The sequence below is a fragment of the Alosa sapidissima genome, chromosome 16, assembly GCF_018492685.1.
Source record: "Alosa sapidissima isolate fAloSap1 chromosome 16, fAloSap1.pri, whole genome shotgun sequence".
Classification (NCBI taxonomy): Eukaryota; Metazoa; Chordata; class Actinopteri; order Clupeiformes; family Clupeidae; genus Alosa; species Alosa sapidissima.
In genome coordinates this window covers 25,639,397-25,664,196 of record NC_055972.1, presented here as the reverse complement: position 1 = coordinate 25,664,196, position 24,800 = coordinate 25,639,397, and the positions used below count along the sequence as shown (strand labels likewise).

Genomic DNA, 24,800 nt, shown 5'->3' with positions numbered 1-24,800 from the left:
TTTCCAGACGGACCTGCAGAGCAAATTCAAATTTGCTAACAGGTTGGTCTGGGTTCACCCAGGCTAACATTTTCTTCCTAAAAACAACTAATCAATTAATCAAGGAAATAATCAACAGATAAATCGGCTGCGAAAATAGCCATTAGTTGCAGCCCTAATGTGTACTCGGCACGGCCGCCTCACCTGATCCTGGGCGATGTGCTTGCGGGCGCTGGGGGAGTCCAGCAGGGTGCAGAGGGCCTGCAGGCAGGACATGACGTGCTCGATGGGCTCCTCCGGTCGCGGGAAACACAGGAACTCGATGCTGATGCCTGGACAATGCATATGGGAGAGAGGACAAAAGGGACACACAAAGGGACAGGGCGAAAATGATGCGGGGATAGGGAGAGAGACGGGATAAAATCATGAGTGCACAAAAGTATCTATCCCAGAAACAATCTACACACGCAGGTTTTAATGAATAAATAAGTAAATAGCACTTTTATAAACAATAACAGTTGACCAATAGATATAACTTAATTCCTAGTGCAACAGACATTACAGTCCATTTGGACGAAAACTCGAAATACACTTCATGCCATTCTCTACCAATGGCAGCTGAGTTGATGGGTGTCAGAGACATGTTACCTAGAAGCAGATGCATGCGGTCCTTAATCAGCTCCTCCTGGCTTTTGTTGGGGACCTGTCCGGCCGGCGGGAACACAGCAACAGGCGCGGAGCCTTTGGGCAGGGCAGGGGGGGTCTCCTCGGCACCCTCGGCGGAGCCGAACCCGGTGCTGTGGAGCCAGAGGGACACGGCGTGCAGGATGGGAGCCCAGGAGTTGCGGTAGTGCAGCCGCGCCGTGTCTATGGTCTCAGGTGTGTAGAAAGCCCCACCTGGACAAGGGCAGAAGGAGACGGACGATGGGGGTGGGTTGGGATGGGGTTGGGTGGAGTAGAAGAAAGAGGAATCAAATCATTCATATTTGTATGACCACAGTGGCCATAACAGAAGCAGGGATGGCAGGACTGAATGGAAGATGTAGTCCGTTTTTCAGTCATTCAGAAAAGGTCACAAATGAAGTGGAACTAAGATGTTCCCCCCTTGGGAGAATAGGAGCTTTTGTGAACCATTCAACAATTCAGCCTTCTAAGCATTATAAAGAAGCTTTCCAACATTCCTCAAACCTAGTAAGCAGTACCTAACATCACTTAAACCCATGCACCTCTGGAAGGACATTATTAAAGGGACATGATGGAGAGTCACATACGTACACACTGCCAGTTCCTACAAGGGCAGGGACATCCCTCTCCATTTTCACTCACTGATGCATTTATTCTTACTGTACTCTAATGTTTTTTAAATTGTCCTAAAATTGTTGAAAATTGCTCTAAAACTTAAACTGTTTACCATGTTGTTAGTCGCTTTGGCTAAAAAAGCGTGTAAATGTAATGTAATGTAATGTAATGTACACCATACATGTAGCAGACAAACAGAAAAGCTGTCTGTAGTGTCCCTTTTCGCCAGACGCAAATTACTGAAAGGGGGAGTCTGCATGTCTTGTGTGCAGCTAAGGTTCGGTGATGAGGAATTCAGGCAAGGCATTACTGCAATAAGATTAGGATGTCTTACACTGTCAACAAACCTGAACAGAGCATTAGATTAGTGGTGCTGTTTGAATTAGCAGGCTGGGAATCTAGTGGGGCTCTTTTTGTCCAAATTGCTGTTTAAGTTAAACAGTTAGGAATGGGACTTAAATGAGGCAGAGAGAGTGGGGAAGATTAAAGGTTATAGGCAGGTGGGGCAATGCTACTCTCTCATCAAAGGGAGATTTAAAAGGAACTGCCCCAATATAGTTAAAGCCAGGCGTAATCCCTGCCTTTAACACTATCCTTCAGAGAGAGGCCAGGGATTTGGAGTGCTGGGACTCCTACTGTGCAGTGTTACCCTGGAGCTTCACTGGAAAGAAAAGTGCTCAGACTGGCATTGCCAAACAGCACATAGGAACGATCACATGCGTAGATGATAGAACCACCATATGACCAGAGAACATAACAGATCACATGGGAGCTCATTTAGCACTTTTGGATCAGCTCGTAGGAACTAGAAAGTCTCCTGCACAATCTCGGATCTTTGGATCAACTCAAAGGGGAGGTAGTGGAGCAAGATCATGGGTCTGATATCCCTGAAACACACAGTGCTAATGATGTACGTCTGTGTGCCAGGTTGAGAAATGTACTGTACTGTAAGAGTCCACAGTCTGTACTGTACTGCCAGAGTCCACAGTCTGTACTGTACTGTAAGAGTCCACAGTCTGTACTGTACTGTAAGAGTCCACAGTCTGTACTGTAAGAGTCCACAGTCTGTACTGTACTGCCAGAGTCCACAGTCTGTACTGTACTGTAAGAGTCCACAGTCCACAGCACTTCCATCTGATTATCTTTAACACCCCTATGCCACCCCTATAGAACCAACTTCCTTGTGGAACCGGTCATGTGAACCTTATGCAGACTGCTGTTATTTGGGTCAATAGAATCACGATTATTCAACATGATCACTAAATGATTTTGGGAACACCATGCATGTTCTAACCTTTCGAAAAAATGTTTTAAAAACAAATGTCAATATTTTTTATACAACCCTGTAACCCTGTAAAGCAGGGGCTTTCAACCAGTGGTCAGCGGCCCACTTGTGCTCTGTGAGGACTTTGCTAGTGGTCTGCGGCCCACTTGTGCTCTGTGAGGACTTTGCTAGTGGTCCGTGACCATGGATTCAGGAATGTAGTTTCAATGTAGGAATCAGTATTTTTATTCAGTGGTGGTCCCGGGGTTGCATAATTAGTCAGAATTGTAGTCCCTGGTTCCGCGCAGTTGAAAACCCCTGCTGTAAAGGAATGGGGTGCGCTGGATTTAAAGCTCAAGACGAAACAAAAGCATTATTGCAAAACAGAATATTGAAAAATAATCACGGTTATATTGTTGTTGTTGTTTTCATAATCATTTGAAGTCATAACTGGAATTGAAACTTGATTTTGAATAATTGCCCATCCCTACCATCAGGTGGGAGCTGGCTGGCGAACTCGGCGGGCAGCATGAGCAGGGCGTAGTCCCTCAGCGCGGCCAGCCACAGCCTACTCAGGGCGGGCAGCTCTGGCTGCACCAGGGTGATCAGACTGTCTGGCGGCAGGATGCCCGTCTCCTCGCCCGCATCTTCATCTTCATCTTCCTCGCCGCCACTGCTCTTTGGCGGCCGCGACTCGGCCTCCTTTTTAATCTTCATGGCCACCACAAACACCTGAGAGAGAGAGGGAGAGAGAGGGGGAGGGGTGGAGAGCGAGAAGGAAGGAGGGAGAGAGAGAGGGGGTAGAGAGAAGGAGGGAGGAAGGGAGAAAGAGAGAGATAGAGGTACATTTGAACTCTGCTGAGGACTGTTCCAAACAGTTTAATTGCGATCACTTCACACTGTGTGTGCTTACTGTACCTCAGCCCAGGCCTTCAGCACAGAGAGCTTCTCCATGGTGGTGGCGCTCTCACTGTACAGCTGGCTGGAGGAGCCCTTTCCAGCCTGCACCTTGTCCAGCGATGACACCAGCAGGTTGTGCACACGCCGCAGGTCATTCAGGTCGCTGACCACGCCACTGCCGATCCAGGTGCTGCACACCTGTACAGAGTGACAGACAGAGAAACGATGCCGATCAATACATTGAGAGACGACTGGTGAAGATGGCTGTAAAATAAATCGCAGCCTTATAATAGCATATTATGTTTAGTCACCACCAGCATATACCAACGGCATACTCTGTTCTGTCATTCAAAATGTCTTTGTCACAGAAAATCATCTAAGAGTTATATCATACAGTTGCAGAACTGCTCCCCAAACATGATAACGTCACAACAGTAGAGTAGAGAAGAGGCAATAGGAAACAAGTAATTGATATTATCCCTTCATTCAGAAGGGGCCTTGATCTATTGCTGGCCTCTTAAACGAGCATCAAACAAGTGAAAGTGGAAGTGAGTGGACGGGATGCCATCTGTAGCTTAGCTGTTTTTTTAGCCCCCAAAGGCTCATCTAGGGGGTAATTAACTGGAGGGGTCACAAGGCTGTGAGAAGAAAAGAGTGCAGTCTGAACACAGACACACAGCTCAAGGACTCTCACTCCTCCAGCGTCACCTCCTCCACCTCCTCCTACTTCTCCTACTCCTCCTTCAGGGCAAATATAAATCTCTCTGTCCAAGGGCAAACATGACTGGGGGCCGGACATGAGTCTCATCCTATCCTGTAGGGCTGGGACAGGGGAAGATAGGACAGCCTCTGGGCCTTTGCCAACAGGCAGATCTGAGGGTGGAGATGGAGGGGAGCGAAACAGAGCGACTCAAGCCAATAAGAGAGTTTGATAGAAAAGGCAGAGAAGGAGAGAAGCAAAGGGAGGAGATTAAGAAAAGAGCTAAGAGATGAAGGCCCCGGGATGAAGACTGAGAAGTAGAGAGAGAGAGAGAGAGAGAGAGATAATAAGTGAACGATAGAGAGACAGAGTAGAGAAGAGAGGATAAAGAGGGAATGAGAGAAAGAGTGCTTGAGTAGGGAATCACTTTCCAACAGCCGTCTATTTACTACCATCCTTCCATTAAGCCCACGTAAATCAGGCCAGACTCATTCCTAACAGCCTCAATACTGTAGCACTCTAGAGGGATGCAGATTAGAGCGCGCTGCAGCTCACAGAGCCGGCCACACTGGCGTTACGGTCTTCCTCCGAGCCTGACAGACACACACACAGTACAGCAGAGCACAGACACAGCACAGCACAAACAGGACGGAGAGGAATGCTGTACCTGGCACGCCTTGGCAGTGATGTCAGACGGGGTGTCGGGGGAAAAGGCAGGTCTCAGTGCAGCCCCAACCTGCCAGAGGAGAGAAGGAACAGGGTTTAAGTAGAAAATCTGACAGCTAAGAAACTGCAACTACTAAACTGATATACATAAATAGCAGGTAAATGGAAATAAAAATCACTGATGCAAACTACTTATTGATGTTACGTTACGTTAAAAATAGGACAAGGTATTAATTAGTGTGTTTCAAAATGAAGAGGCAGCCCCAATATGCCACAGGAGCAGGGGGAATAATGTTCAAGGAGAAAAGAATCTGATTAGTAAAGCAAACCATTTATGAATGAGCATTGACAGGTGCATGATGTCTAAAACTAATCAGCATGTCTCAAAACTAAGTGGAGTGCTTTGTGCAGAACAGCGCCCTCTCTCACATTGGCCTGGTACTGCTCCAGAATGACATGGCCGGGGAACTCGGGTTCGGGCACGGAGGCAAACTTCTTGATGATGTCCTCCAGGGCCTGCAGGCCGGCCATGCGCAGCTGGTTGCTGTTGTCCGTGGCAGCCATGAAGGCCATGCGGATGAGGTCAGACAGGTGAAGCACCAGCAAATCACCTGAGGACGACACAGCACTGGGCAGTGAAAACCTGTAGGTCTGGAGAGCTTCTTAGAACTTATGATGTTGAAGCCAAGATGGTGCTCTTTGGTGGAGGGGCATGAACAATTCAGCAAAAATCTTGAAAAAAGATTACAGCAATGAGGACCTTAGAAAAAGTATTTTCTGTTGACTGATATTTCAGACGCCTTTATCCAGAGCGACATGGACTCGCAATGGTGGCTTTGGGAATCGAACCAGGGTCGACCATCGTCGGTGACGTTACTACTACAATACATAAATTGCATGGAGAAGCGCCAATGAGACAAGATATTGTTCTAAACAGAGCACATATTTGTGGATAATGAACTTTTATTGATATGGTCTATCTATGATCATATAACATTTCTGGATCAGAGAGTTGACATCAAATGCAGGTTGCAGATAGAAAACGAAAAAAAGATGGTATCATGTAAGGCATCCTCTTTAATGTGCCCTTTTGATGCTGAACTGATTTCAACCTTGTCCTTGTTAAAACACTAAAAATGCCACTGTAAAGTTCATCGCAATCAGTACAGTGCACAATGCTGGGGGGAGGGATAGCGGGGGTCACTAAAAGCAGCTCGCTGAGGGTTCGGGGTGCTGGTGTCACGGCTATTTTTCCCAAATGGGCATCTCTCTCTCTCTCTCTCTCTCCGCTGGCTAGCTAGTCGAGTCTGGCTGCTTATATAAGTGCTGAGCAGCGGCCGTCAGGCTGAATCAATTCCTCTCTGCTTACTCATCTGAGCTCCGGTCAGCTCAGCTTACATAAAACACAGCAGGAGGGGAGGGGAGGAGAGGAGAGGAGAGGAGAGGAGAGGAGAGGGATGAGGAAGAGAAGAGGAGAAAAGAGGAGGCGAGGACAGGGGAGGAGAAAGGAGAAGAGAGCAGAAGAGAAAAGAGGAGAAAAGAGATCAGAAGAAGAGAAGAGAGGAAGAGATGAGAAGAATGGGAAAGAAAGAGGAGAGGGATGAGGAAGAGAAGAGAGGAGAAAAGAGGAGGTGAGGACGGGAGGAGAAAGGAGAGGACAGAGGAGGAGAAACGAGGAGAGGGATGAGGAAGAGAAGACAGGAGAAAAGAGGAGGCGAGGACAGGGGAGGAGAGAGGAGAAGAGACGAGAAAAGAGGAGAAGAAGAGAAGAAGAGAGGAGAAGAGGAGAGGAGAGGAGAGCAGGGTCTGACTGCTGTGTTCAGGATCAGAGGTGGCCTGCTGGCAGCACAGCTGGAGGTACTGATGGAGTGTTCTTCTAATGCACAACAGACCCTGATACACTGTGGGAAGGGGGCTGGTAGTCCAACATAAACCCACTAAATAAACCCTGATGACTTTCTGTGCAGTTATTACACTTTTCATCGCTAATAATAACGCATGATGCAACGAGACCTTCAGGTTACATGACAAAAGAGCCAAGGCCAATGACACATCCAAAACAAGTGCAATGAAAAGCTTTAAAAGGAACTACTCCACTGTGACGCAGCAATGCAAAAAGACTGACAAGGGAGAGGTGGAGTTTCAGGGAATTTGAGGGGTGTGCCACAAAGCAAGATCCTGACTTATCCCGGTCAACTTTGTGCGTTGATATATGCTGATCTGTAAGTCACTTTTTAAAAGTGTTTGCTAAATAAAGAAATGTAATGTAAACATAAATGTAATCTATTCTGATCTGAAAGAGACTAACCTTGTAAGCCAGTAACCATGGTTTTGAGTTTAGCGGTTAATGCTGAAGTTACCTGGGTAAGCCAGTAACCTCAGTTCACAGTACAGCGCCCCCTCTGGTGGCACGTGGCAGTTACCTTTGGGATTTTTGGCCCGAGCCGAGCGGGCGGTGGCCAGGTCGAAGTGGGCCTTGTCGGAGTTCTCACACAGGTGGATGATGCGGCAGAGGCAGTCCGCGGCGAACACCCGCGTTACCCAGCGTGGGGCGACGTTGGGCTTGGAGGGCTCCTCGCCCAGCGTGGTGAACATGGTGTCGTCGTCTGTGTCGTCCTTCTTCTCCGAGTCCTCATCCTTCCCCATCTCGAAGCCCACAGCGCCCCCTACATCTGTGGGGGAGAATAAAGCCATTGTGGGACTGGCGATGTGCAGGTTGGCATCTTGCATGGCTGCTGCCGCCATTAGTGTATGAAAATGTGAGCGAATGGGTGAGTGTGAAGCACTACTCTGCAACGTGCTGTGAATGCTCTATATAAATGAAGTCCATTTACCACTTACAATAATAAATATTAATTTATTGTTGTACCGCTGTGATGTTTTATCCTTCTTAGGTTTGCTCTTAGACTTTTATGTGTCATTGCCAATCAATGCAGGGGCTTATACCTTGCTTGACTCGATATGAAGACTTCACTGAAATGAGAATCTACAAAAAAACCTTATTGTCAACATTTAGGTTAGGCCAGAAACACAACAAGTGTAACCATGTTGTGAAACCACCGTGAAGGTTAAGCCCCCTATGGTGACTAACTCCGCCCCACGGCTCCCCTGGTACCTGTGGTGGCGGCCAGCACGTCCTTGCACAGCTTGAGCCAGTGGGCCAGCTTCCCCACCGCCAGGGACGAGAGCATGTGGCCCAGCGTGTCGTGGATGTCCGAACACAACTTCCTGTCCGTCTCCCGGTCCAGCATGCCAAACAGAACCCCCTCCAGACCCGTCTCGGTGATTTTCAAATCTGATAGTAAGGGGACACAGACATCAGTTACTATAAAAGATAAACTACTGACTGCTTAATAACAGCAGGTGTGGGTGCTGCTGGTGACGTACTGATGGAGCCGCTGTCCTTGCTGTCGCTGGCCTTCTTGGCGAGGCTCATGGCGTACTCACACACCTCGGCCGCCTCTCTCTGGACCAGCTGCCTCAGACACGCCACCGCAGCGCGACGCAGCAGCAGGTGAGAGCTGCACAGGTGCACCTGCACCAGCACACACACACACACACACACACACGCGCACACACAGACACACAGACAAACATGCATGCATACACAAAAATCCACACAGACATATACACACATACAAACAGTCATGGATTTAGACAAAAATACAAATTAAATGCAAATAAGTACAAAGGCCTATTCACACCAAGAACGATAACGATAACGATAACTATAACCATAACGATAAAAGCGTTTACACTGAACAACAATAAACAAAGTCTCTCCTTGTGTTAATGAATGTGACGGTTAAAATTTAATGGGTTCTGATTGACTATTAGCTTTTTATCGTTCTGAAAATCGCTCTGAAAGTGATCCCCAACGATATCGTTCTTCATATCGTTATCGTTATAGTTTATGTGTGAACATCGTCATTCATATTAACGAGAACGATATTTATTTATAGCTATCGTTATCGTTATCGTTCTTGGTGTGAATGGGCCTTAACTCTTATCTCGAGGAAAAACATGATCATATCTATGAAGAGCAGATAAGCAAAAAATAAACAGGTGCACTTCTGTGTTTACACACACATTATTTGTCTGCATGTAGAGGTCTGTATACATGTCTATCTGAGCGTACAAGTGGCCCTGTGTCTACCAGTGTGTGTTTGTATGTCTAGTACGTGTGTGTGTGTGTGTGTGTGTGTATGTATGCATGTGTATGTGTTTGTGTGTGTGTGTGTGCGTGCGTGCGTGCGTGCGTGGTGTGTGTTTGTGTGTGTCTGCGTGTGTGCGTGCTTACACAGAGGCAGGGCACAAGGCTGGACAGATTGACGTGGCGCGGGGCGAACATGTGCAGCTGCTGCAGACAGGAAATGGCGGCCGCCTGGACTAGCGAGTCGGAGTGGTCCTGCATGATGGCACAGCCCACCAGACATGACGAGCGGATGGTGGAGATCGTGGCTCCATTACCTAACAGAGAGAGACAAGACAGAAGGATTCAATTACCTACCCGACAGTGACACAGTGCACATGGGACCAGAGAGATGGATTGAGACTAGTAGGGACCCTCATTTGAATGACAGGTTAAGTCTACTGTGACAAACGTAACATTGTATGATGGTACAGCCCACCAGACATGTCAAGTGAACGGTGGAGATAGTGGCTCCATTATCTAACAGAGAGAGACAAGACCAAAGACACATGCAACTCCTCTGCTAGGTACTCTGAATTGGCTTCCTATAGAATCCAGAATGAAATTCAAATCCTTCACTCTGACCCACAGGACAGTGGATATGCGCCTTATTCTACTGCCCAGCTTTATACCCTCTCCTCCACTGCTGTCCTCTGATGAGCGCCTGGTGTGTCGGCCTTCCATCAACACACAGTCAAGACTCTTTTCATCTGTCATTCCTCGTTGGTGGAGTGATTTGCCTGATGCCCTTTGTTCCATGAGTAGCTTTGGGATTTTCAAAAAAAATTTATAGATCACCTTGTATCATGGCATGTATACGTTTATAGTTATTGTTATAAAGATGATTTGCTACTGTTAAAATGTTTAAATCTATTGCCATCTTTAGTATTTTTATGTAGGCTTGTTTTTCTATGTCATTTTGGACAAAAGCGTCTGCCAAGAACTATAACCATAACCATAACCATAAATATCATGAATGTGACCATAACCATAGATATCGTGAATGTGTAATATAACTATAACCATAGAAATAATGAATGTGTAATGTAGTAATTGAAAAAAGAAGTTGTTTTAATATCTTACACCAGTCCTCTCCCACAGACCTGAGTCATTCAAAAGGCTTGTTTATTACCACTGCTAAGTCACTGCCAGCTCGCACTTAGGTTGACACTTCTAACTACTTGTGAAGCTCTTTCCCCACGCTGTTCACAGAATCACAGTGACAGCCAAAGAACGAAATAGGACTATTCTTGGGGTCACTGTGGTGCAGCAGGCTACAGCACCCGTACCATATACGGATCCAGGTGCCCACTGATCCCACGTTTCCTGATGCCACCCCATCTTCTCTCCCACTTACTTCCTGTCACTCTTTGCGGTCCTATCTGAATAAAGGCAAAAAGACCCCCAAAAATACAAATTACCACATAGACATAATGTAAGCAATTAAAAAGACGGCTTCCATCACGTAATATATTTCTCACAACAACTTTACGATATTACTGATTTCAGGCCCATGACTTTTTCCTTTATTGCTAGTGATTTCCTAATTAAAACAAATGCCCTAAATGAGCATAATAAATACATTTTGTAAATGGAGCTATAACGTCATTATGTTTTCTGTAAATGAATCCCCATCTGAGCATGTGTTTAGCTAAAAAGTGATTGCAAGAAAAACATCTTCATGGCTCTTAAAATGGGAAATGATAAAGCAGCTCAAGCAATACACTACTCCAGCCAATCAACCCGTGAGTACGCATTTACACACACAGGCAGCACTCATAAAACGAGTAGGCACAAATCTTCAGCCAGCCTTACTAACCAGTCGGTCGGGGTTGCGTGTGTGTGTGTGTGTGTGTGTGTGTGTGTGTGTGTGTGTGTGTGTTCACAAAGTGGAAGTGTTTTGGAAAGTGTTTTGAGTGTGTATTTCCCCAAACGAGCGGCCTCCTCCTCCTCCTCTTCCTCACCCTGCAGCTCGGGCCCCACGGTGGTGATGAGGGCCCCCAGGCAGCGGCCCAGGCACTGGTGCACCTCGGTGTGGGAGGGGGGCACAGTCAGCAGCAGCGTCAGCACCAGAGACAGCGTGGGCTCCACGTAACCCCGGTACATGGGCCCACTGGAGTCCACAATCAGGGCCAGAGAGTGCAGCGCCCAGGTCTGTAAACACGCAGAACAACAATAAATGTAGGGCCAGTTAATACACTAACGAAATGTGTAAATGTTCAGTTTCACAGTTTACAAAAGGTAACCAAAAAGTGAAACTAATTTCGGTAAAAGAGTGCACATCAGTACAATCATCTTAACGATTATGCCAGATCTGTGACTATGTATTAACAAAGACAACAATACAACATTACCTCAAGAGTCAAAATGTGGAATCCTATTACTTAGACTTTGTTTCCACAGGTTATATTCTACTCTCATGACTCAGAAGAAGGCCAGTCAGGTTAACGAGCAACCAGAGAAGACAGGGGTCAGCGAGTGGTAAGAGTGGCAAAAGAGGTCAAAGGTCAGAAAGAAGTCAAAGAAGTGAGCATTCCTTGCGGCTGTACCTGTACTTCGTGTGAGGAGCCATCCTGAGCCAGGGCCAGCAGGATACTGACACTAGTCTTGAGGTGCTGGCCCGACCCGATGCCGCCCACATACCGGTGCAGACAGCCCAGGGCCAGGGAGTGACCCGTCCTCGACACCACATCTCGCGCAGACTTCAGCCTGCACACACACACACACACACACACACACACACACACACACACACACACACACACACACACACACACACACACACACACACACACACCCCATCAGAAGACCCTCAGAGGCTAAATAGAAGGATGGTTACACTTATTCCTGTGTTATATAGAGATGTGGCAGCGTAGTTCTAAAATGTATAAAATAAAAGTAACAAATGACAAAAAAAAGCTAGTAAAATGTGTGTAGAAATTGTGTGTTTATGTGTTTATGTATGTGTGTGACTGATTTACTAAAGGTTTTTAATTGTTTAAACCCAATATCCCCGCAAAATAAAGCTGATGTAGTAGTAGTGTGCAATGAGGATTGCTTTATTGAACGAGATAACAGTGTTTTTTAAAAATGAATTTGCAGTTTGGAGGGTTTATACTGAGTCCATAGTGCTCTTTTATTTGGGATCTTAGTCAATCAGGGTGTGGGTGTGTGTGTGTGTGTGTGTGTGTGTGTGTGTGTGTGTGTGTGTGTGTGTGTGTGTGTGTGTGTGCCTGTGTGCCTGTGTGCCTGTGTGCGCTTGTCTGTGTGTATGCCTGTGTGTGTGTATGCCTGTGTGTGAATTAATGTAAGGCATGTCGTACTTATCAAAGCTGTCCTGTGCCATCCTGGCGATGAAGGTGGCCTCCCCCACCACCTGGGCCATCCTGCCCAGGGCCTCCCCAGCGGCGCAGCGCAGTATGGGGTTGGGGTTGTCCAGCGCGCCCATCACCAGCGCCAGCGCGGACTTACGCACCTCCTCAGGACCCAGCGTACTCTTATTCTCAGCCAGACCCTAGAGAAAACATAGGGAGAGAGAGAGAGAGAGAGAGAGAGAGAGGGAAAGAGAGAGAGAGAAATAGATAACATTAATATTAGAAGTTAATATGCTGTTTTATTGTTATGCTTTGGCCACACACTGTATCTACAGTCATGCTAATGAAGCAAATTTGAATTGACTTGAGAGAGGAAGACAGTTTCAGTCCAAGTCCAGAAGGATACAGCGAGGATTCATTATGCAAGCAATGTCAGACTGCGTTTCGCACAGAAGAATCTGGAAACAGATTGCCTGATACACACCTTGAGTGCACTCAGAACTGCTGTGAAGATGTTGAGCTGCACAGCCTGCTGGCGAACCCCCTTGGCCTGTTTGATGCACTCGGCAAAGTGATCCAGCATCTGCAGCCTGGCAAGAGCACAGAACGGATTTAGAAACCCATAGATAGGAAAAAAACTGCAGAACTGCAGAAAAAAAAAAACTCCAAAGAATCTGAACCTTTGGGAGTTCAGTAGAATAAAACAAGCTAAATTAGAATGGAATGCATTTGTTAACATTCTACAGCACGATGGAATTTCTCAGTAGAGTTACACATGTGCTGATTAACAAAAGTACAGATTAAAAGGACAAAAACAAGATGGAAATGTCCAAACCAACCTCACCAAACAGCCCAGAAGGGTGTAAGCATAACAAGTTTAAACATATGTGTTGCTCTGGTAAAACTCCTCTCTCTCGCTACGATTAGTCCTCTCCCGTTGACGCAGCAGATAGTTAATTACAGAAGCGCGGAGGAGCAATTGCTTTTCTATGAAACCTCACCTGTGTTTGAAGGAGACGTGAGGGAAGACCACGCCGAACAGCGCCACCGAGGCGTCGATGACGGACACGCCCAGGGGGAGGGGCCCAGGGATGACCTCGCCCACAGGGACGCGCAGGTAGATGGAGGACGGGTCGTGCTCCAGGGCGCCGCTGCCGGAGGCGCTGTTGGGCTGCAGCTGTGACGGGCCGAGAGGACAACAATTTTACAACCAACAGAGAACTGATTCTTGAACCGGTTCCGTTTAGAATTCTTTGAACCAGATCACATTTCCACCAGTCTATCAACAGAACTACGGATACGACATCAATAGAGGGTCTTGCGTGCATGTACAACTGAACTGTAGAAAGGCACGTCCATTTCACAGGAAAAAAACAACTATTTTCAAAACATTTCATCACGGTGTGTATTGTAATCATAACTGACTGTATTGTCAAATGTAGTTAGCTAGCCAGCATCATTTTTAGCTTTGAAGGACTTGAGTCAGACCTGATCCTCTATGGACTTATGGTCCGTTTCTTGTAGCCAGGAACCCATGAGCACACTGTCATCATAGTGACAGAGAGAGCGCAGCAGGGAGGTGGTGGTGTTGGCCGAGTTGTCCGTCAGGGTGAACTCTGCGACCAGCTCTCTCAGCAGGGCATTAAAGCTGCCTGTGGAAAGGGAAGGGGAAGAGTGAGAGCTCGATCCTCCAATCAGTCGGATATCTGATACTGAAGAGTGTGAGGGCTCTGACAGTCCTGACTGGACTGGATGCTCTAACTTTTTATAAAAGTGAGGGGAAGACAGATGACTCTGACAAACGAGTCAAAAGGAAATCATAAATATGTAAAATATTCACAAAAACTATTTACCGGTACTAAATGGTCATATGAATGATAGCACTCTTGGAAAGCCAGACATATCACAGTAAAATTAATTTCATCTGCCTTGGAAAATCTGTTTGTGACTTCTTAACTGCACCTTCAGAGGTCACTTATTGGTTCAGATATAAAACAACACTCCCACTAATGTAATGTTCTGTGTGTTGGCAGTGAATGTAGAGCCCACATTTGTTCATACATCTGTGTAAAGTGTTGTGAACTGTGCCGCCTTACCTTCGTAGGTCTTAGGTGGCAGCAGAGCGAGGATGTCATACAGTCTCAATCTGACCATGGCAGCGCTAGCTTTCAGATGGGCACCATGCACTTTAATGACCGCAGGCACACTGTCAACAACACAAGGCATCATGACTTACTTTATTTCACAGTGGCTGACAGAAATACAATACTTGGGATATAATCTAAAACCAGACTATGCCTTCCTAGCAGAAATATGATACTTTGGCAGCATAAACAGAAGTGTTCCATTTTAACACCATCAACTTTAAAGGAGAATTCTGGCGATTTTTCACATGGATCTCTGTTTCTCAAGGTTTGTACTATCAGTACAAAAAAAAAAAACGGAAAAAATCGGTTCTACCGCACTCAAGTTGCTGTAGCCAATAGCTAGAGCCATCATGCAGCTACAGTGCTACGCTCTGGGGGCATATGAACATCGCCAGAAGTCTCCTTTAAGCTCAGTCACCAATAGCATGGATTGACACCTGTCATCCTCATCATCAAAAGCAGCAGTGGTCATTACTCACTGTGACATCATGGTCATGGCACACTCAATTGGGGTCATGAGTCTCCGGATCACATCCTCCGTAAGGAGCTCAGGACAATGGGCCACGAAGCTCCGCATGGCTAAATCACACAGAGTGCAACGGTTGTGAGTGTATGTGCATGTGTAAGTTAAGATGACAAAACAAGTCAATACGACACTTTTCTTTTCTTTGTTACAAGTAAAATCCCGAAGATTGTGTCTGTGTGGTTCCTGACCTAAGTTACACATGAAACACACTGAAGTTGTACAGAATGACTGTGATTTCCATATTTGGGTTTGTGTGTTTGTGTGTGTGTGTGCATATGTGAGTGTACGTGAGTGTACGTGAGTGTACGTGAGTGTACGTGAGTGTGTGTGTGAGTGTGTGTGTGTGTGTGTGTGTGTGTGTACACGTGTGTATATTTTGAGTGTGGGTGTAAGATCAGGCTTACCACAGAGTGCCCCAGCGCGTCCCTCCAGGGTGACCTGCCAGGTGAATGGGTCTCCACGGGCCTTCTCAGCCTCCAGCTCCTTCTGGGAACGAGGGAACACGTTTCGCCACAGCAGCAGCATCTTCGGTAGGTGGTACCGCACCACCGAGGGGCCTGCACAACAGGACAGCCATCACTGGGTCAAAATATCATGCCACAGGAAAGCCTGTATTCACTACGCTTTTAAACTGATATATTTTACATACGTACAGTATGTAATTTATTTATTGTTTATCTATAGACCTAGCATTGTGTGTGTGTGTGCTTACCTAGTGTCGCGTGTGCGTGTGTGTGTGTGTGACTGTGTGTGTGCTTACCTAGTGTCGCGTGTGCGTGCGTGTGTGTTTACCTAGTGTCATGAGGGCCCCCAGTAGCAGCCAGCCAGCCTGAGTGCGCTGCAGAGATAGACGGCTGTTCTGGGACGCGGTACGCAATAGATCCTCCGCTATACTCACCACCATCTACAGGCCAGACAGAGAGACGGGGGGGGGGGGGGCAGAGAGAGAGAGCAAGTGAGTGGGGGGTGAGAGAGAGAAAGAGAGAGGGGGGGGCAGAGAGAGAGAAAGAGAGAGGGGGTCAGGGAGAGAGACAGGGGGAGAGAGAAAGAGGAAGTGAGTGGGAGAGAGAGAGAGAGAAAGAGAGAGAGTGAAAGAAAATCAGATCAGTTAAGGTGCCAATTTACTCTGCAGCAAATCCATGTAATTTGCTATGACTAACATCCGAGATCATTAACGCTATTGAGAGGTTTCCTACTTAAAAAAAGGTACAGCCAGTGTTTCAAATCTTAGACCGTTGGTTGTCAAAATCATGTGCTCTAGCTGTCCGTTCAGGGTTTGCACTAAATCAAAACTAATTCTGGTGTTCATACATATTCATCAACTTGAATTACCTACTTTACGCAAAACCGAAACCGAATCACAGATTGCATCTTGAAGGTATAATACACACACATACACACACAAAGACAGACAAAGACACACACACACCTTGCCCTTAGAATGTGGGATACCCAGGGGGCACTGGTGTATGCCTCCGAGCAGGGCGGCCATGGCGAAGCTGTAGCCACTGACCGCCTCAGGCGAGCTCTTCAAGTTGTTGATGCGCTCGGCACAGCGGTCCAGCAGTGGCGTCAGCTGATAGGGCAGCGCCACGGCAACACAGCGCAGGCACCAGGCGGCCGCAAGACGGGCAGCCATGCTGGGGTGCAGCAGCACCGAACTGACCGTCTCCAGGAGACCTGGGGATAGAAGGGAGAGGAGAGAGAGAGAGAGAGAGAGAGACAGAGAGAGAGAGAGAGGAGGGGAGGAGTGGAGAAAGATGGGGAGATTTAGGGCACAGAGGGGAAGAGATAAAAAGTGAAGGAAAGAAGAAAGCACCAATTGAGATCTAGTTGTACTGAGTTCTAACACACAATGCAATGTCCATTAAGTTGGTTAGACGACCAAAAATACAGAACTATAACATAATCAATGTCCTTTTAGGCAAGTCCCTCCACTCGGCAGCCATATTGTAGCGCTTTTTGGGCATTTATCTCTTTGGGCCTCTATTTCGACAGAAATGTGCGTGTGCAAGGCTTCACGACACCAACTTTGCTCCAGCGTCGAGATCACAACACAGAATTGGCACGATGTATTCACAACACACCACATGATTGGCACAGTGTATTCACATGTCATCCTTTTAGCCGCGAAGGGGCGGGATATGTGTAGACAACTGCCATATATTGGCGTTACAAACTAACCCCATGCATTTCTATGTAGGATTTTTTGAGTGCTGTGTCTCCTCATTAGAAAGTCTCTGACATAATTCATATAAAATTCATACAGATCTAAGAAGTAAAATGTTGCAGGCATGTTTTTCTGTGTGTGTGTGTGTGTGTGTGTGTGTGTGTGTGTGTGTGTCAGGTATATTCAGGTGTAACAGAAGATTCAGATGGAGAAATTCACATGTAGTATGCAGTCCGTGTGTGTGTGTGTGTGTGTGTGTGTGTGTGTGTGTGTGTGTGTGTGTGTGTGTGTGTGTGTAGCAGTGACTGGTATGTTAAGAGGCGTACCGATGGAAGGCTCCTGTATGAGGGGGGAGGAGGTGGCACTGAGGCTCTGGACCAGACTGCCCAGCTCCTTCAGGGCACACACCATCACATGCTGACTGGCAGACACGTCTGCTGCACCCGCTTTGTTCTCCCCACTGGGGTCGCTCACCACCGCTTCTGTTTACAAGACAACAGGGAGGGAGAGAGAGGGAGAGGGAGAGAGAGAGACAGAAAGAGAGAAAGAGGGAAAGAAAGAAAGAAACAGAGAGAGAACAAGATTTTGAGTGTCCTCTGCTCATTTAGCTCTTCTGTATTGTAGATATAAAGTTAGATTGCTAGTTATTTGACACAAGACAAAGTGCCATAAAATGACATTGTGAGTGCTTCTTATACGATGCATATACAGTATGGCATTTGCACATGACAATATCACACACACACACACACACACACACACACACACACTTCAACTAATACCAGAACAGGAAACCATGAACTAAGATTTTATGAGTACAATCACAAGACTTTATAAAGTCTTTGTTTGTGAAAACAAATGCTATTCCTCAGATGGATGAAAGCTTAGTTCATGTCAGTTCAAGTGTTTCTGTTGCGAGGAGCCACAGGTGTCACCTCCTCAGGTACTGTGTTCATGTTTAACTCTGAATCATCACCACCTGTCAGTCCCATGTGTGTCTGTCTACTGGAGCCTTAGATTCACTGTGGCTTATCACAACAGAAGGACCCGTCTTCCATGTCACTCCGTTGGCACAGTCGCAGGGACAGAGACAGAGACAGAGCAGGGGGACTATTAATCAGTCTGCAAGAGCAAGCCCCAAAACACAGCTCACAATCAAGTGCTGGCATACAGCCAAGGCTCCGAGGGAAGCTTTTCAGAGAGTAAACAACGTTTCTGGACACTGTCGCATCTGATGGGACCATCTGTTTTAGGTAAACATACTGTATTCAGCTTTACGCGGAGGGAGAGAACTATTTTATGGCACACACCAGATAAGATCAGCAGTACAAAATGAATACTACAAAAGATTGGGCAAGCACATGGTAATTTGTCGTGTCAATCATAATATAAAGACAGAAAAAAGAAGCAGAAAGTGGACACTGAGTGTAGAATTGGGGATTAAATAATGTGTATTTAAGGACATAATTAGGTCTGCAATAATCGATCGATTAGTTGTCAACTATTACATTTAATCAGCAACTATTTTGGTCATCGGTTTATTGGTTTGAGTCCTTTTTTAGGGAAATACCTCAAAATTGTCTAACTGCAGCTTCTTAAACTTGAGTATATTCATCTTTACTTACACCTCTATGACATTACAGTAAACTAAATATTTTTGGTGTGTGGACAAACCAAGGCATTTGAGGACATAATCTTGGGTTTGAGGAAACAATGTTTGGAATTTTTTTCACCATTTTCAGAAATTGTATCAATCAAACTAAACTAATTGATTAATCAAGAAAATGATCAACAGATTAAATCGACTATGCAAACAATTGTTAACTGCAGCCCTAGATGCAATGAGGTACTTTTTGTCAGTTTTAGTAACAGTTCATCTCTGGTAAATACAGTGCATCTTTAAACCCTCATGGCCTTGATGTAAAACTGGAAGGATCAAAAGAGGACATTTTGATCTTGTTGTAATATTTTTCTTGACAGATAAAGTGGCCCAAGGATTCACAGCACATCAGAGTAAGCATTTTGAAAATAACTGAATAACGAATAAATGAATAAAAATAAAAAATAAAAAAAATTGTGGAACAGACTGGATTAGAGAGATTATGATGGTGGACGGGTCAGTTAAATGATTACTGCAAATGGACACTCAAATGGTACAAAGTTAATTCATAAATTAATTAATTAGTAAAGTTAATTTATGGTTGGATTAGTGCATGAGATTTGACAAAGTGCAAAGATGAAGGCTAGGGACATATCTGATAGTAATAGCTCAATCCCATCTCAATATAAATCTAAAGTATCGTTATTGTGAGTTGTAAGTTTATATGCTAATATGAGATGATTAAAATGCAATGAAATTTAAAGAATGCTGAACCAAAGTAGAGAAACAGACAGAAACATACAAAGGACATGCAACCAAAACTGAGCATACTGTAGCAATGCAACACACTCCAAACCAAGAAAAGGCTAAAACAAAAAAAAGGTGTGAAATGACTTAAATAAACATAACACAAACAAAACAAACAAACAAACAAATAAATAAACATGGGATACTTACTCTGCAGTGCTCTGAGCCTGGACACCTCCCCCCCACCACCACCATCTCCCTCCTTACCCACTGCCCGCATCTGCTTGCTGATGGCCTGGCAGATCTCCTTGGCAGCGGCGATCTGGGCCTTCTCGCCTAGCAGGCCGCCCAGGGTGGCGCGCAGGGCGAAGGAGACGCAGCGGCGAGAGTACACAGCCTCCACATGTGTCTGCGTGGCCCGCGGGTGTGCCACCAGCTCCAGCACGTGAGACAGGAACGTGGCGAAGTTACGCTCCAGCCACTGCCCACCCAGAGTGGTCACAAAGACCACATAAGCCTGCGGGGCAGACAGGAAAGGAGAGGAGAGGAGAGGAGACAAGGAGAGGAGAAGAGAGGAGAGGGCAAGGCAAGTTTATTTATACAGTACATTTCATACAAGGCAATTCAGGGTGCTTTACATACATGAGGACTGATAAAAAAAAAAATATATATATATATATTGTGGAAATAGCCCTGCTAATAAACAGGTTTATCTAGAGGGGGCAAGGTTAAAGGTTAAACTGAAGACCCAGGCCAAACAGGTGTTTGTCTGTTTGTGTGTTTATTTGTTTTTGTTCATTTGAGGCCACAGTGAAGAGATGCACCTGCTCAATCCCAACACAATTCAATAAATCTATTTTTGTTCAAGGATGTGCTCAACCTTTAACATTCTATCACTGTGGGCCAGGAAAAAAAAGACTTATTGCATAAAACCTCTTAATGAGTACCCTGGGACTGAGTGAGTGGGGGCAGTGATCGAATGAGAGAAGGAAAAAGAAATGGAGGGTGAAAGGACAAAAGTGCAGACAGCAAGAGAGAGGGAGAGGGGAGGTAAATAGAGAGAGGTAGAGATGGAGAGAGAGCAAGAAAAGTGAAGTGAGAGAGAGGAGAAAAAGAGAGACAGCTAAAGGGACAGCAAGGGAGACAGAGAGAAAGAGAGGGAGGAAAGAGAGAAGAGAGAAGGAAGAGATACAGTGTGTGTGTGTATGTGCGACTGTGTGTGTGTGTGTGTGTGTGTGTGTGTGTGTATGTGCAACTGTGTGTGTGTGTGTGTATGTGCAACTGTGTGTGTGTGTGTGTGTGTGTGTGTGTGTGTGTGTGTGTGTGTGTGTGAGTGTGTGAGAAAGAGAGACTCACCTGTGTGACCCCCACCCGCACCTCCCTGCTGACAGAGGCCCCTCCCTTCAACATCTCGCCGCCGCTCTTCAGGAAGCCAGAGCCTCCGCGCAGGAAGCCCGTAGCCATGAGCTCCAGCACCTCCTCCAGCGTGGCCCGCTTCACGTTCTGACGCATCACTACCCGTGCACAAACACACACACACAGGGACACACGCACACACACACACACAAGGACACGCACATGCACACAAATACACACACACACAGTCAGACATCACACTGACTGTGGCTGGATATTGGAGCACATATTGCTTTCACAGGGTACATGCCGACTGAATTCTAGTTGTGATGATGAGGGGCCTTAAATTCATATTTATCATTTTAATTTTTTAAATTTATAATTTATAACAGCTTCAGAATCTTTCAATAGAGAGCGAGAGCCCGTGGATGTTCTCATGAGAGGCTTTTACCTGCTGCTTGCTTGGGCATCAGCGCTGTTGCCATGACGGTGCCCAGCAGCTTGGACACGGCGACCCGTACGCCGTAGTTGGAGCCTTCCAGTGCCTTAAAGCACAGTGTGGCGACATTCTCCAGCTCTGTGGTCCACATGAAAACTGCTTCATTTTGCAGCTCCAACAGACACTACACACAGAATAAGCAGACAGGACAGACAGAACCACAGTCAGCGATGCTCTCACAGATATCAAGGGCACAAAAGAATCATGTTTCAGAAGTCACTGATAAATATTCAAATGTAAACATTCATACAAACATAAAAACAGGTCACATAAACATGCCAAGATCCACTTTCTGTTCTCTGATCTGAATTGTGTGCCATACACAATATCTGTCACCCAAATAATGTTATTATCATTGACCACAAACACTAAGCTAGATATTTGAAATAGAGTACTACATGTGAACAGTTGAAGGCATGCCTTGACATCACTAACGGTGCCTGTACTGTTGTGCAACAGAGAAGTATTTAAGCAAGACAAGTCATCTTGTGTAATAGTAACAGGATGTCTGTTATTTATCTCTCCATACTCCAATCATACTGAAAACAAAGACAATATGCATTACATGACATTGGGAAAACACTTTAGCTAGATCATATAATGCCTTCATTTGTTGAATTCCACACTTCAAGGGCAGTATAGTAAGCTTGTCAATTAATTCATTAAAAATGAAATATTATGCACTGCACAAAATGGCAAAGGTGACAAAGTGGATGGTCTCTACGGACACTGACCTTGGCCACAGCACAGCGGACAGCCATGGAGCGGTCAGTCAGTAGGGAGCGGGCATTCTTATAGATGTCTCTGTGACAGGAAGCAGCTGCCCCACCCAGCCCATGAAGGACCTTCTGCAGGCTGAGCAGAATCTCTCCACGCCCCTGAGACTGGAGAGGAAGAGGAGGAGAAGAAGCAGGAGGAGGAGGAGGAGGAAGAGTAGCCGGAGGAGGAGGAGGAAGAATATATGGGATTTAACCTCAGGTCATAGGCTTATCATCACACACTCTCAACATTACTGTCCGCAACAAAAGCTTTAAAAGTACGAAATTCCAGTCAAATTCCAGTCAAAATTCCAGACCAAATTCCAGTTCCATGACAAAATCACTTTTGCAGGTTTAGATCAATACATAAGATGCAAAAGATATTAAAGTGCCCCATAGGAATCAAAGATGTAACAGAGTAGGGTAGAGCTAAAAAAACTTAGCCCTAACTAAGTACCTCTGCACTCTTCAATGCCTTGAGAAGATTATTGATGGTTTCTGGGAAAGAGCTGCCCAGCATCCTGCCCATCTTCTCATAAAAGGCCCCCACACATGCCACTGCAGCCCTGCAAAGAATTATGGGTAAAAAATAAATAGAGACAATAATTACAACTAGCACTACCTCACTGTGTGAAAATAAATGGACCGGAACACTAAACTAATTCATCATAAACCCCAGTGCCTTGAAACACAGATATAAATAGACTTATTCTGCATCTGTGGAATTCACTAAATTTGCAATCTTCCCTTCAGATGAAGACATCACAAGACAAGCTGTATGTGCTTGTCAATGAAGGATTTCTCCATAATGAAGCATGGGCATAGCCATCAACAAATGTGCATAATCCACCAATCCAACAGAACTTTATAATCCTACTATTCCTCCACATACTTTAGTGCTGCTGCCTAGAGGATTAACATTTTACAACATGCACTCGTGTGAGTATTCAGTTCATCTGCAAACAATGTTTACAGTCAAAACATATTCAAAATATGTGAGGGATTCATTCAAGCACTGAAGTTATTTATGTAGTTCCAGAGGCTAAACAGGGTCAGACTAGAGGTAATAAAGAATGTATATATGCGTAAAATATCAAAATAAATAAAATAGAAGAATTATGCACAAAAAATCTAGACCTAGGCATATGCTACTTGAAGAATAAAACATACATAATATACTGTAACCATACAAAACTCACAGCTTAGTTGGTAGATAGGCTGGTGTGTCATCTTTGCTCTTGATGATGTCATTACACTTGTCTAGAGTTTGAAAGACGGTGAACGTGTCTCCGATGCTGTAAAGGGTGGCCAGGTTCTTGGCCAGCAGCTTGCGGGTGGGTGGACCTGGAGCACTGCTAATCAGCCCAGTCAGCTGCTCCACCAGTTTCTTTTGTTTCTCCTTCACATCCACCTGTGAAAAGCCAAGCATTTCAACCACTGCAAACCAATATAGTAAAATGGAAATGACTAGTCTGTGGTATGAAATGTATCAAACTCAACGTGGTCCCATTGAGTAGGTTACAAAAACCAACACAAGTGTCTCATATCTGAAATTACTTTACCTTATTTGCTGCCACAAGGACTTTGTCTAAGAAGCGAAGCCACTCGAAGATGAAGACAGGCCTCTTGGCCTCAGTGATCTGGGCCAGGGCATCTTCATTGAGCAGCAAACTGTGTGCCAGCTCCATCTGAGAACACTGCAAGTGGCCAACAGCTCTGAGTCTTCAGAGCTTCTTCACACAATAATTGAGATTGAACACTGGGAAAGACACACCACAATAGCCCAGAACGTGATCAGAGACGGTTGATAAAGCATATAGTATATTAAGGATCTTTGACGTGATTAACCACTGACTTTTTTTTGACGAAGTTGTGTTGTCGTACCGATATTTACCCAGTGAGTGGGAGCTCTGGTTTTGTTATGATGACCAGCTAATATATCTACCATTAAAATACAATGGCAATGCAATTAAGTTGGCATTACTAAAGAAAGAGGTTTACGTTAACGTTAGTTCCAAACAACCGTATCGATAGCTTCCGAAGTAGGTGGGTGCTGTTGTGGCTAGTGAGGTTAGCTATCAATGTCAAAAAGAAGGAACGATACGGTAATGATGACAGCACTATTTCATATTGACGTTTTAACTAGATTAAATAATCCAACATCAGTAGTATTCAAACAAATTTCAGTAGCCTACAGGTGACCGAAACATCCGGCTGTCAGGCAGGCCGAAATTAACTGGTTTAGCTAGCTAGCTCCTTGTTAGCAAGCTGGCCCCAGAAAATGAATCAGGAGGGAGCAGTTTCGTCTTTCGTGCAGCACGAGAAATAAATTACAGCACGTTAAACTGTCAGAGTATAGCATGTGTCGCTCAATAGCAAACATGTGAAATCATGCCAAAACCGCAATTACAAACCAAAAAAACCTTCTGTCTTACCTGTCGACCCACTCCTTGTTTTAGTCGATGACGTTTCACTAGGTCAACACAAATGCCGATCAAATCATTCCGACTGGATGGATCTGAAATAAATGCTGCTTTTTTACAACAAAACGGCACCTCCACTAAACTAGTTTGCGTATTCTCTAGAATCACATACACTTGTTATACATATCACTCTTTGCAAATGGTCTATGGTCTTAATGCATTTTTTAGGGGAAATATAGTAGGAACCTAAACCTAGAAAT

At 45.4% G+C, this 24,800-nt stretch overlaps 1 protein-coding gene across 5 annotated transcripts in view; it reads right to left on the bottom strand.

Annotated features, from left to right (window-relative positions):
- The window catches only part of heatr5b (HEAT repeat containing 5B), a 50,757-nt gene extending 26,002 nt beyond the window's left edge, over positions 1 to 24,755 (bottom strand). For 2 of the 5 annotated variants that reach the window (XR_006023414.1, XM_042066391.1), the window contains exons 1-30: positions 24,553 to 24,755; positions 23,680 to 23,876; positions 23,317 to 23,528; positions 22,575 to 22,683; positions 22,094 to 22,243; positions 21,312 to 21,483; positions 20,861 to 21,018; positions 19,715 to 20,021; positions 17,484 to 17,639; positions 16,417 to 16,667; positions 15,780 to 15,891; positions 15,392 to 15,544; positions 14,941 to 15,040; positions 14,411 to 14,520; positions 13,803 to 13,966; positions 13,316 to 13,491; positions 12,799 to 12,904; positions 12,324 to 12,514; positions 11,550 to 11,709; positions 10,965 to 11,154; positions 9,109 to 9,278; positions 8,196 to 8,343; positions 7,924 to 8,103; positions 7,232 to 7,480; positions 5,238 to 5,419; positions 4,810 to 4,878; positions 3,461 to 3,640; positions 3,034 to 3,274; positions 628 to 876; positions 184 to 311 (exon numbers count right to left, since the gene is read on the bottom strand). Coding sequence is in view for 4 of the 5 variants with exons in the window: in XM_042066391.1 (XP_041922325.1) it covers positions 184 to 311; positions 628 to 876; positions 3,034 to 3,274; positions 3,461 to 3,640; positions 4,810 to 4,878; positions 5,238 to 5,419; positions 7,232 to 7,480; positions 7,924 to 8,103; positions 8,196 to 8,343; positions 9,109 to 9,278; positions 10,965 to 11,154; positions 11,550 to 11,709; positions 12,324 to 12,514; positions 12,799 to 12,904; positions 13,316 to 13,491; positions 13,803 to 13,966; positions 14,411 to 14,520; positions 14,941 to 15,040; positions 15,392 to 15,544; positions 15,780 to 15,891; positions 16,417 to 16,667; positions 17,484 to 17,639; positions 19,715 to 20,021; positions 20,861 to 21,018; positions 21,312 to 21,483; positions 22,094 to 22,243; positions 22,575 to 22,683; positions 23,317 to 23,528; positions 23,680 to 23,805 (4,899 nt within the window). In the remaining variant the exon portion in view is untranslated. Of the gene's footprint in view, positions 1 to 183; positions 312 to 627; positions 877 to 3,033; positions 3,275 to 3,460; positions 3,641 to 4,809; positions 4,879 to 5,237; positions 5,420 to 7,231; positions 7,481 to 7,923; positions 8,104 to 8,195; positions 8,344 to 9,108; positions 9,279 to 10,964; positions 11,155 to 11,549; positions 11,710 to 12,323; positions 12,515 to 12,798; positions 12,905 to 13,315; positions 13,492 to 13,802; positions 13,967 to 14,410; positions 14,521 to 14,940; positions 15,041 to 15,391; positions 15,545 to 15,779; positions 15,892 to 16,416; positions 16,668 to 17,483; positions 17,640 to 19,714; positions 20,022 to 20,860; positions 21,019 to 21,311; positions 21,484 to 22,093; positions 22,244 to 22,574; positions 22,684 to 23,316; positions 23,529 to 23,679; positions 23,877 to 23,972; positions 24,354 to 24,552 lie in introns of those variants that run through there. The other 3 variants (XM_042066394.1, XM_042066393.1, XM_042066392.1) reach the window with 3 other exon arrangements.
- Positions 24,756 to 24,800: the final 45 nt, after the last annotated feature.